Genomic DNA, 17,402 nt, shown 5'->3' with positions numbered 1-17,402 from the left:
TTTCATGAGTAATGCAAATACGCGACTGAGATTTTTTTCCCTAGTTCTCATTTCATAACAAAACATGCATAATTTTTAGAAAGTCAACCTCAGTCTCAATAATTCGTGTAAAGCCTAACATAGGAACCCTGCTTACTTAACTCTTATAGTGAATTCTCTAAATTTTGAAACTGTACTCTAGCCGTGTCACGATAACCTATATTATAAAAGTTATGCACACGTTAATAACTATACCAAACTAGTATAAAACTTAAATAACCAAAGCTTACAACTCTTAAGAGATAAAACTGGGTAAGCCAATCAATAGCTAAGTTTATAATAGTCCAAAAATCAGTCATAGCACTTAATTCAACCCCAAATAAAATTCAATCCTAAATAATGTCACAACACACGGCACGCCTACCCAACCAACCTCTTCACACAAAGCATTCAAATAAACCATCCCAAAAGTTGACACAAACTCAAAAGTAACACCCAAAACAATCCATATATTTCCCCGGATAGCCACAAAATTTTATCATATCGCCACTATAACTCTACAATTTACACATATTTCAAAATAGCCAATAAATAATTCACAACAGCCAAACAACTTCCTTCTTAAAAATTTCCAGCACCTATACTTCCCACACGTAGGCTTTTTTGGATGTTGAACTGAGTTGAGCTGAGATGATAAAATATTGTTAGAATATTTTTTGTTAATATTATTATTATTTTGAAATTTGAAAAAGTTGAATTGTTTATTATATTTTGTATTGAAATTTGAAAAAGTTGTAATGATGAGTTGAGATGAGTTTAATCACCAAACGAAGCCTAACATCACCACCCAAACTTCCATAACAAATCTTTCAACAATACAATTCCACAAGAATAAAAGAAGTTTCCGAAAAAGTATAGCTTCAAGAGTAGTGTTCGTAATTACCTTTCACGATCTCCAAAGTAACAAACTGTTGATTTGAGTAAAAAAAATGGCGCTGCCTAAGATTGAATCTACCCTATAATTATCCATCAAGCAGTCCATAATAACGTAAACTCACTAAAATTTGGGATGGAAACTTCGAACAACAAGAGATAACAAAAATCAGATTTAGAGAGAGAGAGAGAGGGCTTGGCTTACCGTCGTGCGAAATTTTAGCAATCCAATTTGAAATTTCCACCAAAAATCGCAGCAGAGCAAGAGAAAGAGAGGACGTGAGAGGCTTCTATTGTGAGTGAGGTTGAAAGTAAGGAATAAACCAAAATACAAAGTGACGGAAGAAACCAACGAGATCATGAGATTCAGGAAGAGAGAGAGAGAGAGAGAGAGAAGACGGAACCTTACCAATGGGAGGAGCTTCAGACCCAATCTAGACTTTCACCCAAAAACACAGTACCAACACACTCTGAAAATGGCAGGAGATGAGAGAGAGCGTGAGGCTAAGGGAAAAATATGGAACTTGAGTAACTAAAAGGGGTTAGGGAGAAGTGGAATTTCGCAGGAGATATGATGCGGGAAAAGGGGTTAATGAGCAAAATTTTTTTCAAAATTTCATAAACTAATAAGGGGAAAAGAGAGAGTTGTCGGCGGAGGAAAAAAAAAAAGATCTTACTTGTCCACGACACCGTATTGCTCCTTAGAAGAGAGTTGGGTTTGGGCCAAGGCCTGGCAGTAGCTTGGTCTTACAATTAAATCTGGAAAATCAACTCTACCATTATGTAGAGTAGCTGTTATGTATTGTATATATATAATAGTTTGTTACAAGAGTTTACATAAGATAAGTATGAAACTTAAAGTAGTTACACAAGCCTAGGATAATGTTAAGATGATAAGGATGGTGATGATGGATAGTCGATGGACTCTGAGTGTTCAATATCCCCCCTCACGTTGAACGGTACTGGAAGAATGTTGAGCTTGCTCCTGAGAAAACTGAAACATTGAGAAGGCAGCAACTTTGTGAGGACATAGGCAAGCTGATCTTTGCTGGAGATGAAGCGGACGTCTAATGCCTTGCATTGAATTTTTTATCAGATAAAATGATAGTCAATCTCGATATGCTTCATGCAGGCATGAAATACCAGATTCATCGTGACATACGTAACACCCACATTATCAGACCAAAGAGTGGGTGGATGAGAGAGAGAGAGATGTCCATCTCACATTGGACAGACTGAACCCAGATGGACTCAACAGTGGCATTGGCGACAACTTTGTATTCGGCCTCGATACTAGGGTTGTACAGGAATCGAGAAAACAGGCCAGCACCGACTCAAACTAGCCACCAGAGCACTGAACCAACCAAAATCAACAAAGAACCGGTTGGCCGGCGGCAGGAATTAAGCAAAACTAACGTCAGCCGGTTTGGTCCTAGTTCAACCTCAGGAAAAACTGCTAAATCAGCCGACGTCAGCATGTTTCTTTTTTTTTTTTTTTTTCAAATATATGTAAATGAAACAACGTCGTTTTGGGGATGCAGGTTGTAAAAAAATATAAACGCAACGGCCCGTTTTGAATTAAGATAAAAGACCCTTGACGAGCCCTTCTTCCTCATTCTTCCTTTGAAATTTTTCCTTCATTCTTAGATTCTCCCCAGAGGTAGCCACCCCCCAGCCTCCCTCTCTGATGCGGCGATACCATCTCCCTATCTGACGGTGATGCTATCTCCTTTCCGATACGGTGATGCCATCTCCCTCTCGGTCTCTCAGAGCATCAGTCTCAAGTCTCTCATCTCCCTTTCGTCTCTCTCTCTCTCTCTCACTCTCTCATGGGATAGTTGATGTTTATTGTTTGAATCTGTATAGTTGATGTCTATTGTTGAATCTGTATTGTGAGTGTTGAGAAATTTATATGACTCATGGGAGCTGATGTTCACGCCGATGAACCGATGGCAACCGGTTGAAACTATGCCGGCCGGTTTTACCACTCCCCATCAACCGGTTAGTCGGTTGCTCCTCCCCTTTTTCTCTCATTGGTCGGCGTCGGTTTTGCCCAAAAACCGTATCGAATGAGTCGATTTTCACTCCTACTCAGTATTGCATCTAGCAATTGTAGGTTATTTCTTGGAGCTCCAAGAGATAATATTTGGGCCGAGGAAAACACAGTAGGCACCTGTGGATTTGCGATCATCGACACAACCAACCCAGTTGGCATTGGAATAGATAGAGAGAGTTGAAAGGTGGATCCATGGTGTAGAAGGAGACCATGATCAATGGTATTCTGGAGATATCGCAGGATTTGTTTGACTGTTGCCCAATGAGAAATGGAGGGATGAGGCATGTATTGACAAACTTTGTTAACGGCAAAGGAAATATCTGGTCTCATTAGGGATAGATATTGTAAGGCACCAACAGTGCTCCGATATAGATGAGGATCATCAAAGGCGGTGTTGTCAAACTTGGAGAGGGAGGTGGATGTAGACATAGGCGAGGAGACTGGTTTGGCTTCAGACATCTTTGTTCTCTCCAATAAATTAAAATTGTACTTGCGTTGATATAAAAAAAAGGCCATCCGAAACTTTGGTAGCTTCCACTCCTAGAAAATAATTGAGTTCACCAAGGTTCTTGAGAGAAAGATCATGATTTAAGGCTCGGATTAAAGATTCCACAGAGCTTGCATGTGAAGCAGTGATGATAATGTTGTCAACATAAACAATGACAAATAGGCTAACGCCACCCTGATGATAAATAAAAAGAGAGGAATCCGATTTTGAATAAAAAAAAACCAAGGGAGATAAGTTTCTCATAAATATGAGAATACTAGGTGCGAGGTGCTTGTTTCAGACCATAGATTGCCTTGTGCAAATGACAAACATGGTCGAAAAGCTTTGGGTGGACATAACTAGGCAGTTGAGCCATATAAATTTTCTCAGATAGGAGGCCATGGAGGAAAGCATTGTTCACATCAATTTGACGAAGGGCCAGCCATGAGGGATATCATGGGAGAGAACAGTCCTAATGGTGGTGGGTTTTACTACAGGACTGAAGGTGTCAAAGTAGTCAATACCCGGTTGTTGAAGATAGCCCTTGTCAACAAGGCGAGCTTTGCGCCGATTGAGAGTCCCATCAGAGTTGAGTTTGCACCGAAACACCCACTTGTTTCCCACAACATTCATACCTGGACTTCGAGGAACAAGAGACCAGGTGCCCTTTTTCATGAGTGCCGAGAACTCTTGATCCATTGCATGGTACCACTCTCTGTATTTTGCAGCCTCACTATAACATGTAGGCTCATTCGGAATCTCTGCTTTCTCCGTGAACAAGGCCTTAGGAAGAGGTTACTTTATGGTCCCATTAGAAAATTGTTTCGGTTTAGAGATGCCAACTTGTGAGCGTGTGGTCATTGGATGAGCCTAAGGAGTGGGTGAGAGCACCACGTCAAGACTAGGAGGGGGTAGTGACCGTGTAACACCCCGTATTTTAGTATATTTTTTTATTTATTTAAAGATTATTTGTTATTAATTTAAAATTTATTTTCTTATTTTAAAATTGTTGGATTTTTAGTTGTGTTATTTTTATGATTTTAATTTTGTGAAAATTATTTTTGGAAGTGCTTTCTCTAAATTAATTATTTTTATGCGTTTAAATTTCTTCTCAAATTAAATTAACTTGTTGTGGGGTTTAATTAATTATTTTCATTTTAATCATTACGTTTGAATTATTTTATTTTACTTGCTGTTTTAAAATCGTTTCCGTTGGATTTTTTTTTTGTGACCCAAGATTTAAGGATTGGACCTTATTTCTTTCTCAACATTTTCTCTTTCCTCTTTTCTTTTTCTTCTTTTCTTTTTTTTTTTCTTTCTTTCGTTTTCTTTTTCTCCCCCCTGCTTCCCGCGCGGACGTCTCTCTCTCTCTCTCTCTCTCTCTCTCTCTCTCTCTCTCTCTCTCTCTCCTTCCTCTGCTCTCTCTCTCTCATCTCTCTCTCTCTCTCTCTCGCCGCGTTTGTTTCCCATTGGTGAACCCTTCCGCCCCGGCCGTTAGCCCCACGCACCACACGAAGTCGCGGCATTCCTTGCGCCGCTGCGCCGCCGTCGCGCCACCTCCGGCCACCATCTCTTCACCACATCATCCTCGACCTCCCAGCTACCCAATGGACCCAACCCCGGCTCCGATCCGTCACCGGTGAAGCCCGACCAAGTCCATTTCCGATTTGTGCATTTTTGGCCTAAAACACCCCTTGCGCCGCCACCCACGGCAAACCACCACCACCATTGGCTTCACCGACCTCTCTAGGCCATACCCTATCAATTTTGGCTCTTGGTTTGTCCCCATTGAAAAGTGGGTTTTTGAGACCCACGGCCACAGTGTATTTTACACTGTTACGTTGCTGAGCCGCCACTTCTTGCAGTTTCGTGATCCTTCGGAAATCATTATATAGCAATGTAAGCATTTTTTTTCAAAGAATTCTCGTGAATTTAATATATTTTTGCACTAGCACATTACACTGTATTTAATTGCTGATTGGTTTTGCCGGACTGAGTCCGAGGAGTAACGGGGTTGATTGGATTGGGTGATGGAGTTGTTAGTATGATTGGTTTAGACTATGAGATTTGTTGGCTGTTCGGGTTTAAATATTGGTGTTTTGTGTATGACGTGGGTTGTGGTGGATATTGGTGATTTTATGAAGTAATGATATACTTTGGGATTATGAGGATTTTTTAAGTTTTGAGAAATTAAGATAAATTATTTTAGAAGCTTAGGCTTAAATATGGAAATCCATAATTGGTTGAAAATTTACGGAAATTGTGTGATTATTTTTTTTATAGGTGACGATTATTAGTCGACTCAACATTTTTTTGAAGAAATTTCTGAAAAGCTAAGAAGTCCAGGTAAGCGGGGTTCATATACTAGTTTTGCATAAAAGAAATAAAATGAGGTTGACTTTGAAAATAAACGTGTTTGTTTTTTAAAAGAAATGAGCTGAAAACAACCTCAGATGTTTATTCTGCATATGCATAAATTCAATATAAGAGAAAGTATTTTTCTGTCATGACTGGTGTAGACATGAGCTAGTTTTGTGCACTTTGTTTCTGAACTATGTAAAAGAGCGAATAAGGAATTCTAAAAGTTTTGTTATGAACAAATGAGAATATTTTGTTTATGTTTATCTCGAACATGTGAAATGATCTGAAGCCTTTCAGTATTTTGTTTTGATATGATGTGTCATCTGAAAACCTTAGCATGAAGTTCTGATTCTGTATATGATTGTAATCGGATTTTCGATGAAATCCGTTCTGTTTCTGTTAAGGCCCAGCCACGGGTATAATGGTGGTTTATAACCCTACCACGGGGGTGAAACATGGAAAATGGCCCAGCCACGGGTATAATGGTGGTTTATAACCCTACCACGGGGGTTAAACATGGTATTGTCCCGATGTGATATTAAATGAAGATAAGATTATAATGTTTCAGTTTAGAAATGCCAACGGATTCTATTTTTGGAATAAGTTTATTTTTCTGAAAATTTCGCTCTAATGTTTTTGTACAAGTTTTGTTTCTGCATTCTGAAAGTAAATGTTTTGTTCGGCTTATCAAATGTTATAAATGCTCATGTTTACATGCTAGTATATGCTCTCTGCTTACTGAGTTGTTGATAACTCACCCCGTTAATCTTCATAATATTTCAGATGACATCGATGGCTCAGCTGAAGATCAGTATTAGAGTCTATGGAGAAGATTAGCATTGATTTGTTGTTGGGTATCTCATGATATTAGTGTTGGTGTTGGAGGTTAATTATCTTTCTTAAGTTTGCTTCAATGGATTTAGACGGTTTATGGATACTTATGTTAATGTTATATTATTTCTAGTTGTTATTTGAGACATGAAGAAGAGTTGATTTTATTTGGGTTGTTGGATTGAATATTGGATAGATGAGTTTATTTGATTTATTTAATTGAAGTATATACGTTCGATTTGAGGTTTGGAAAAATGGATAAATTCTTGAATTTGGAAGTACTCTAGCCTTGTTAGAGTTGATTATCAGGTTTTATGAGTTAACTCTCCGGACCCTCGGGGTCAGGGTGTTACAGATGGTATCAGAGCCAGGTTAGAGATTCTGCATACTATAAACCTTGGAGGTTTAGATATCTGTGGGTTTAAGAAGGAACTTCAGATTTGAGGTGTTGAATTTTAAAGAATAAGAGATGATTATGTGGATATTGGAGGTTTAGATTTTACAGACTTTATGATTGAGTTTCGAGATTTTGAGGTTTAGGGATTTTAGATCCGACAAGCTTACTTGGTGGACTGTAGGAGATAATCTTTATAAGATTAATTTAAGGTTTAGATTTTTGAGGTTAGATTTCTAAAGACGAAAGAGAGTTTAGAGCGATGTCGGGTTTACAATATTAGATGGTAGGAATGACTATATGTGCTGATTAATGATATGACTAAGATTGGGTAAAACCATGTGTGCAGTACCAGAAAAGTTTAAAGGTTTAATTGGAAATTATTATTTTTATTTAACCTGAATTTATTTGGTTTTGTTTGATTTTATTTTATTTGAATTGAAATTATATTATTATATTTATTAAGTTTATTTTGTTTTGTTCGTTTCGTTCGAAGTTGAAAAGCAGGTTAAGGATTAAGTTATGGCAGGATGATGGTATGACTGAGAACGCTTTTGTTATATTTAGCAGAGTAAACTTGAACTTTTATCAACTTGGTGTGCATTTATAATATCAAGGTTTGAAAGGAACGGCATAGTCTGGGTGATCTATTTGGGGAGTAAGATATTTGAGATTTTCGATTTCATGGATGTATGACACGAGGCTTTAGAATAGAAGATTGTAAGTTCAACAAACTTTAAAGATAGACTTACGGAAATTTCACCAAAAGTTTAAGGTTTTGCAGATTTTCGAAAATGATTGTTATCATTTAATGTTTAGATTTTGAAAGCTTTGGGAGTCAATTTTTTTATTATTGGATATAAGTTCATCGATCTTACAGATTTCGGAAATTGATTCTTATATAATTTAAGATCTTAGAATTGCAATTTGAAGGACTGATTTATAATGAGATTGAAATTTTTAATTCTGCAAGCTTGGAGTGTTAGCGTGATTTATTTTGGAGACTGATTAATCTGTGACCATTAATGGGGTTGATCGAAGTTGAGTTATTAATATAGGAAATTTTAAGGGGATTATTTCTTTGAGGATTGAAGGTATTGGTCCAGTTTGGATAATAATTGTTATTAATTCGAGGTTTTAGTGGTAGGTTTTGGGATTAGATCCATATCAGATTTAAGGATAATAGTTGGTGCAGATCCAGGAATTAATTCTTGGTGAGTTTGAGGAAAGTGTGTAATAGTTCATGGTTTTGGAGATAAAGAATTTTCTACCAAATGTGGTGAGAGTTTTTTTGGTTAGTAGGCGTTGAGCTACCTCGTACTCAATGGTATTATGTTGTGTTATATTTAAGGATTCAAACCTTATGCTGATCTTAAGGAATTAGAGATTAAACTTTTGGTGGTGCGAAATTAGGATATAATTCTTGTTGATTTTGAGATAATAGGTCTGGATGATGGAAATGTTTATTGATGGTTAACTTTGGAAGTGGCTAATAGGTTACCAACTTGTAGAATTCAATTAAGGTTTGTGAGTTTTAACATAGGAGTCGATTGAGGTTAGCGCAGATCGTGTTACGAAAATAGTAATAATCATTGGGATTCCTTGGATGTTGTGTAAAGGCTCTTGTGGAAAGATGAGATTTTGGATAGTATTGCCACCCTAAGAATACTGGACGTGTTGTGCCACTGGGGGACTAATACGAGTATGATGGAATTGCCTATGAAAATAGACTTGAGAGAACATTACTCATGCTTGTTGGGAGTTGTTGTTGGTATGGTCTTTTCGAGCGTGTTTTGAGTTGTATCTGGCATTCTGCTTTAGCGTGATGTTTGACCTTACAAATTTCGAGGACGAAATTTTTTTTTAAGGGGGGAAGGATGTAACACCCCGTATTTTAGTATATTTTTTTTAATTATTTAAAGATTATCTGTTATTAATTTAAAATTTATTCTCTTATTTTAAAATTGTTGGATTTTTAGTTGTGTTATTTTTATGATTTTAATTTTGTGAAAATTATTTTTGAAGTGCTTTCTCTAAATTAATTATTTTTATGCGTTTAAATTTCTTCTCAAATTAAATTAACTTGTTGTGGGGTTTAATTATTTATTTTCATTTTAATCATTACGTTTGAATTATTTTATTTTACTTGCTGTTTTAAAATCGTTTCCGTTGGATTTTTTTTTTGTGACCCAAGATTTAAGGATTGGACCTTATTTCTTTCTCTACATTTTCTCTTTCCTCTTTTCTTTTTCTTCTTTTCTTTTTTTTTTTCCTTTCTTTCTTTTTCTTTTTCTCCCCCTGCTTCCCGCGTGGACGTCTCTCTCTCTCTCTCTCTCTCTCTCTCTCTCTCTCTCTCTCTCTCTCTCTCTCTCGCCGTGCAACCGTCGTGTGCGACACCGCCCACCCCATCGTGCTCCCCACCGGCCGGCGACCTCCCTCTCCGATTTCCAGCCCCAGCCGCGCCGCCGTTAGCCTCCACGCACCACACGAAGTCGCGGCATTCCTTGCGCCGCTGCGCCGCCGTCGCGCCACCTCCGGCCACCATCTCTTCACCACATCATCCTTGACCTCCCAGCTACCCAATGGACCCAACCCCGGCTCCGATCCGTCACCGGTGAAGTCCCACCAAGTCCATTTCTGATTTGTGCATTTTTTGGCCTAAAACCCCCCTTGCGCCGCCACCCACGGCAAACCACCACCACCATTGGCTTCACCGACCTCTCTAGGCCCTACCCTATCATTTTGGGGTCTTCGTTTGTCTCCGTTGAAAAGTGGGTATTTGTGACCCACGGCCACAGTGTATTTTACACTGTGGTGTTGCTCAGACGTCGCCTTTTTCAGTTTCGTGATCCTTCGGAAATCATTATATAGCAATGTAAGTATTTTTTCAAAGAATTCTCGTGAATTTAATGTATTTTTGCACTAGCACATTACACTGTATTTTAATTGCTGGTTGGTTTTGCCGGACTGAGTCCGAGGAGTAACGGGGTTGATTGGATTGGGTGATGGAGTTGTTAGTATGATTGGTTTAGACTATGAGATTTGTTGGCTGTTCGGGTTTAAATATTGGTGTTTTGTGTATGGCGTGGGTTGTGGTGGATATTGGTGATTTTATGAAGTAATGATATACTTTGGGATTATGAGGATTTTTAAGTTTTGAGAAATTAAGATAGATTATTTTAGAAGCTTATGCTTAAATATGGAAATCCGTAATTGGTTGAAAACTTACGGAAATTGTGTGATTATTTTTTTATAGGTGGCGATTATTAGTCGACTCAACATTTTTTGAAGAAATTTCTGAAAAGCTAAGAAGTCCAGGTAAGCGGGGTTCATATACTAGTTTTGCATAAAAGAAATAAAATGAGGTTGACTTTGAAAATAAACGTGTTTGTTTTTGAAAAGAAATGAGCTGAAAACAACCTCAGATGTTTATTCTGCATATGCATAAATTCAATATAAGAGAAAGTGTTTTCTGTCATGACTGGTGTAGACATGAGCTAGTTTTGTGCACTTTGTTTCTGAACTATGTAAAAGAGCGAATAAGGAATTCTAAAAGTTTTGTTATGAACAAATGAGAATATTTTGTTTATGTTTATCTCGAACATGTGAAATGATCTGAAGCCTTTCAGTGTTTTGTTTTGATATGATGTGTCATCTGAAAACCTTGGCATGAAGTTCTGATTCTGTATATGTTTGTAATCGGATTTTCGATGAAATCCGTTCTGTTTCTGTTAAGGCCTAGCCACGGGTATAATGGTGGTTTATAGCCCTACCACGGGAGTGAAACATGGAAAATGGCCCAGCCACGGGTATAATGGTGGTTTATAACCCTACCACGGGGGTGAAACATGGAATATGGCCCAGCCACAAGTATAATGGTGGTTTATAACCCTACCACGGGGGTTAAACATGGTATTGTCCCGATGTGATATTAAATGAAGATAAGATTATAATGTTTCAGTTTAGAAATGCCAACGGATTTCTTTTTGGAATAAGTTTATTTTTCTGAAAACTTCGCTCTAATGTTTTTGTACAAGTTTTGTTTCTGCATTCTGAAAGTAAATGTTTTGTTCGGCTTATCAAATGTTATAAATGCTCATGTTTACATGCTAGTATATGCTCTCTGCTTACTGAGTTGTTGATAACTCACCCCGTTAATCTTCATAATATTTCAGATGACATCGATGGCTCAGCTGAAGATCAGTATTAGAGTCTATGGAGAAGATTAGCATTGATTTGTTGTTGGGTATCTCATGATATTAGTGTTGGTGTTGGAGGTTAATTATCTTTCTTAAGTTTGCTTCAATGGATTTAGACGGTTTATGGATACTTATGTTAATGTTATATTATTTCTAGTTGTTATTTGAGACATGAAGAAGAGTTGATTTTATTTGGGTTGTTGGATTGAATATTGGATAGATGAGTTTATTTGATTTATTTAATTGAAGTATATACGTTCGATTTGAGGTTTGGAAAAATGGATAAATTCTTGAATTTGGAAGTACTCTAGCCTTGTTAGAGTTGATTATCAAGTTTTATGAGTTAACTCTCCGGACCCTCGGGGTCGGGGTGTTACAGACCGAATGGGAGTAGGGGACTTGGTAGTGGATGAGGTAGAGTGAGATACGAGTGAGTTGAATTTTGAATGATCTGGAGAGAGGGAGGCAGCTGATCATGAGGATAAGGCTAAATTGTTATGAGAGGGAGAATTTGAAGATGGAGGACCACGAGAAGAGTCACCACGAGTGGCAACATTGGCAGAGCTAACCGCCATATCTACGGTTGATTGTTGTCGTTGAAAGCGCAGCTCTTGAGTAAGAAGATGATTGTAAATCTCATCTACAGGCATGAGATCCACACGGGTGAGAATGGAGGTAACAAGGGACTCATAAGATGAGTCAAGGCCTCCCAAGAGGTAGTAGGTGTACTCAAGGTCATTTAGAGGTTGTCCAGAAGCGGTAAAAGAGTCCGAGTAGGACTTGACCTTATGATAGTATTTAGAAATTGAGTTGTTGCCTTTCTTAAGAGCTGCCAGTTGAAGTCGAGTGGTCATCACCCAAGCACGTTCATTGGTAGAGAAAAACTTCTCAATGGACGTCCAAACCGCATTAGAGGTGGTGAGGCCAACCATTGTTGCCATAATGTCCTCAGACACAGAGAATAAAGTAAAGAGCTAAGAATGACTTGGTCTTGATCCACCCATTGAGTATAGGCGGGATTGAGTGAAGGTTCGGAGGTAGTAGAAGACAAGAACTAGGCTGGGCAGGGAATACTGCCATCAACATAGCCAAAAACCTTTTGGCCTCGAAAGTAGGAAACCATATGAGATTTCCATAGGAGGTAGTTATCCTTGGGGTGACAACACGATGAAGGCTGACATTAGGTGGGGTAGAAGGTGTGATGGGGTTGGTGGTTGATATGGCTGATGTGTTTAAGTCAGCGGCCATAGGATCGAGGAAGACGTGAGTCAAAGGAAATTCTCTTATACCATAAAGAATTAAATTTGGAAAATCAACTCTACCATAATGTAGAGTAGCTGCCGTGTATTGTATATATATAATAGTTTGTTACAAGAGTTTACATAAGATAAGTATGAAATGTAAAGTAGTTACACAAGCCTAGGATAATGTTAAGATGATGAGGCTGGTGGTGATGGATAGCCGATGGACTCCGAGTGTTCAATATAGTCATGTGTAGCCAGTCCAATTCGATGCATGCATGACGAACCTACTGTACTGTGGTAGGTAAGAGCTAGCAGAACTCCCCCGGAAACAGTCTCTGCTTCTAAAATAATCAGAACATCTTTAAATCTAAGTTTACAGCAACAAATGAATTAATTGCATTTCATTTTATGAATAATATTAAAGAATGTGTTCCTCTCCCATCGAGTTAAAACATTCCTTTGATGTATAATTAATTCCATCCACTCCAGATTTTCCCAACAACTAAATACACAGACTTAACACACTTGTTCTTCTCCTTCTCTTTTGTTGGCAGGCAGGGTTTCAGAAACCTTTCCAGGCATCTAGAACTTCATGGAAGATATCAGCTATCAGGTCCCTATCTGCACACTGCAATAAAGAATTGAAATCTTCTTGTATGTCATATATCTTACCAAACCTCACAAGATATCGCATGCAGCTGGTCTTCAATTTTGGCAATTCATATAGATATGCATTCTGAAGTCTCTCAAGTACATTTTTTGCATCAATGTCTTCTACAAGACTCTCATGGCAAGCCTCTTTTAAGTCGAAAATATCATATTTATCCGCTGCACGAACAAGTGCCAGCCGGTGCTTGAGAAAATCTTCATGTTCAATGTCCCCATATATGTAATTGAGAAAAGCTCGGCAAGCTTCGATTGACATGTCAGGTATATCTATGGAAGACACCTTCGAGTTATGAGAGAACATGCTGTGGAAAACAGGGGATCTTGCACCAAGAACAGCACGATGGGCTCCAATGCTTCCATCAGAGGCATTAATTCTAGTATCTGTATGGATGCCGTCTGTCAACATTTGACCAAGAGATGCAAGAGCTGTCGCATTGGATCGTTTCTCCGTGAGTCTGTCAGCCCAAATAGAGCAAGGTTGTCGACCCTGTACATTCATTTACACAGCCATCATTCTCCGATCCAGGAAAATTTTCTAGAGTAAATTTATGGTCACTTTCTTTTAGGATAATTATGCTTTTCAATCAGTACAGTAGAATGGTAGTTAAACTAAAAAAAAAAAGGCAAATAGATGCTTACGTCTGAAGATGCAATCTTTAAGTCAAGGAATTCAATATCGATGATAAATTTCCCAGCTAATGGAACCTCTATTGCCCAGACAAAATCGTCGTTATTCTTGAGCTGCTTGTCTGTTATCTCTGCATGCATAGAAGATAGAGTTACCTGTTCTGACTATGTTCCAATGCATAATATATGGGCTTTTACTGGGTCAAAAGCATACCATGATATCAAAAAAGTCTTAATTTTCTAATCCCCCGAAAAAGAAATTCTAATGCACTAATCCTGAGTCCAAATGCATTTTGGTTGATAAATGAAGGCGCCAAAAGGCATCATCTTCGAAGCTTTTCCTATTTGTAAATGCAAAAGAAGAAACCATGATCGTTATTACCTGGATGAGTGAAGGTCGTTCTGCGATCTCCAACAGAAGTGACCACTCGGACGATGAAAGATGCAATCGGGGGATTATCTTTTGTTATATTCGATCTCTCTGGGAATAACTTAACAAACAACAAGCGATGCTTTTCCACAGATAAATGCCTTCAATACAAACACAAACCAAAAATTAAAATTAAAATTAAAACTCACTCTGTCCCAAAGATGATTTCACTTTCATCTTCTCGAGAGTCGATCGAGAACATGCTCATAAAAGACAGGTAAAGTGTCGGCTTCATGTAAGCACCTTCAATCCAATTGAAAGTATGATGATGCCAAAACATAGGTACAGGAGGATTGTTTTTGAGTTTTACCAGTTCCAGTTGCCCATCTTGAAAGGACCGGACTTGCGGTAGGAGCAGGAAGCCAAGTTGTCGATCCTCCATTGTGCGAGACGGGACGTGGTTTCAACTCTATAAGCGGAAGAATCGCTCATCCTAGCGAAAGCAAGTGCAACAATGATCTCATGGATGCAATTGAAAATACCTTGCAACAACAACTCTCCGGGATTTCCCAGGTTTAATTCTTCCGCATTCAGTTATCAATTAACATAACCTGGAAGAAACTAAACACTTGGACACTCTTTTCCCTAGCTTCGACCAGTGTGTGTTTAGAAACTAGCGTTGACAGTTGCTGGGTTAAAGTTCCATTTTCTTTAAATTTTGCTTTTGGTTAATAAATTCCTATATATCATGGTTTGGTGCACGCAAGGATTTGTGGTGTTGGCGTTGCTTTACGCCATTGATGGTGATGGCGTGAGTTTTTATCTGTGTTGGGAGTAGTGGTGGTGGAGGTAATGTTGGCTTACACTACACATTGAGGGAATTTGGGGCTGTGGTTGGGGGAAGACTGGGGAACAGTAAGTGTAATGTTTGAGAGAAGTTATTATAGTAGTTTATATTTTGTATTTACTGTATGATTACTTCTAGTTGATTGTTTTCAATATTTATTTGAAAAGATGTATGGTCTAGATGATGATACATCATGTGTACAAAATGGATGCTTTCAATAATGACTTCTATCTATAATTTTTTATAATAATATATATATATATTTTTTCTTTAATAATTAAGGAAGTGTGTATTAGTAAAATTATATATTTTTTTAAAGTTTTTTTAGTAATTAAGGATGTTAAAAAAATATTTAAAAAAAATTATAAAAAAATTTGAAATGTATTTAAGTTTTAGATGGATAGTAATAGTGATTGGAAAGTTGGTTTGATTGCTTTCTCAATCTAATAATAAGAGTGAGGACGTATATGAGTGGCAGTGGAGGCGGGGGATCTTAAACTTTTTTAGAAAGCTATCTATCTATCTAATCATACTAATAGCCATGGGAATGAAAGGATTATTTATAAGAATGAATGAATGAATCCTTATATATTTAGCGATATTGCGGCCCACGCCAATCTTCTATTTATTTATTTATTTATTTATTACCCATTTCTCTTGGGAAATGCAAACTCAAACGATGTTAATTATCAAAGAAGTAGTCATTGTACTAGTCTAGATGATTATGAGTGGTCATCTACAAAATATCCAACCTACCTACCTAACTAACTACCTAGGAAATGGAATGGTAGGCAGTTGTAATATTATATGAATAATGCTACATTCATTGCTATAGTTTTTGTTGAAGTTGCTCTGATTTTTTAGTATGTGTTTTTTTATAATTTTTTTTTATAGATTTTTTTTATAATTTTAAATATTTAAAAAAATTAAAAAAATTTATAATATTATCAAAAAATATTTTTTTAATCATGAAATAAAATAAAAATTATTTTATTCTGTGATTAAAAAAGTATTTTTTAATGATTTTTTTTATTTTTTTATTAAGGAAGTTTTTTTAAATAATATTTTAAATTTATTTTATTTTTGAAAAATATTAAAAATATTTAAAAAATTGATGTAAAAAATAACTAAAAAATATATGTTAGAACCAACTAGAGCTACATAATTCTAGCAGTACTCATATTATATATCCAACCGTACGTCACTAGGATCAAGTGGCAGCCACAGATAATTAATGCTTAGCAAATAATTATTACTAAAATAAAAAAAGAAATAGGAAACCAAACAAGCTCTTCAATATAGGGTCGGTTCATCTTTTCTTTCTTTGGTTGGGACTTGGGAGCCATAGAGACATATAGATCCGTAGAGTTTTCATATCATGAATACCATATGTACTACATATTATTATAAGTTCCTTCCTTCCAAGCACAACAACTTTCACCTAGTGGTCGTGACTATCTTGTTAATAATTAATTTATAATCAAATAAGATCTCGTTTGGATTAAGAAGTAATTTTAATTTTTCTTATTTTATCATTATAATTTTTTTAAATTTTTATCTAAAATATAATAAAAATTTTAACTTTTTTAAATTTTAAAATAATAATAATATTAAAAAATAATATTTTAATAATATTATATTCAATTCATTTAAAAGCATCTCATCTCTTAATCTAAATGAGGCCTAAGAATATAGATACGTTTTTAAAAAAACGAAACATATAATCAAATGGCTATGAATTACATGATGCTCATTCTTAATTATATAATTACTTAATTATTATATATTATGATGATTTAGCACTTTCAATTCTTATATATAACAAAATATTCATCCACGCTGGGATTTTAACGCCAGCTCGATCGAGTGCTTGTTCTAATCAACTCAATACGAACGTAAATACACGTAAATTTTGTATATCGCGTGTGACTGATTTCGTTTTCATTTTTTACTTTACCTTATGTTCTTATAGTTCCTACCACGTACTATTGTGAAAAACACACCAACAATGACAACTAATTTAAAAGCAATGATCAAGCAATCACATGAAACACAATTCATGTGGTTCGATAGAGTGTCTACGTACACAAAATTACAGAGATTTTTATTAATTTAAATGAGATTACAATCTCAACTCACTCACTCTAGGATTTTTTCTCTATCACAATATGTACTCACACTTTGCCTCTCTTTGTTCACTCTAAAACTGCTGAAAAATATGTGTAAGAGATCAAAATATTGCATATTTATACAAAACGGCGCTAATAACTCTAATTGGCAAAAATTACGTTTTTCGCTCAAGCGACATGTCGAGCACGCTCAAACGAACAGCGAATGAACATTGTCTCGAGTGATGTGTGGATCACATGAGCTCGAGCAAACACTAGGATTTGTGTTCCGCTCAA

At 36.7% G+C, this 17,402-nt stretch overlaps 2 protein-coding genes across 2 annotated transcripts; both read right to left on the bottom strand.

Annotated features, from left to right (window-relative positions):
• Positions 1-11,713: 11,713 nt before the first annotated feature.
• LOC108992127 lies at positions 11,714-12,172 on the bottom strand. Its single transcript, XM_018966597.1, has one exon. It carries the CDS (start codon positions 12,170-12,172, stop codon positions 11,714-11,716), a length of 459 nt encoding a protein of 152 aa, XP_018822142.1.
• A 413-nt stretch (positions 12,173-12,585) lies between these two features.
• LOC108994867 (BTB/POZ domain-containing protein At1g55760-like) lies at positions 12,586-15,035 on the bottom strand. The gene is made up of 4 exons (XM_018970263.2): positions 14,521-15,035; positions 14,163-14,311; positions 13,793-13,911; positions 12,586-13,640 (listed from the first exon to the last, which is right to left on the bottom strand). Exons 1-4 carry the CDS (start codon positions 14,640-14,642, stop codon positions 13,047-13,049), a joined length of 984 nt encoding a protein of 327 aa, XP_018825808.1. The 5' UTR covers positions 14,643-15,035; the 3' UTR covers positions 12,586-13,046.
• Positions 15,036-17,402: the final 2,367 nt, after the last annotated feature.

The sequence above is a fragment of the Juglans regia genome, chromosome 9 (genome assembly GCF_001411555.2).
Source record: "Juglans regia cultivar Chandler chromosome 9, Walnut 2.0, whole genome shotgun sequence".
Lineage (NCBI taxonomy): Eukaryota > Viridiplantae > Streptophyta > Magnoliopsida > Fagales > Juglandaceae > Juglans > Juglans regia.
This window is presented reverse-complemented; position numbering and strand designations above follow the sequence as displayed.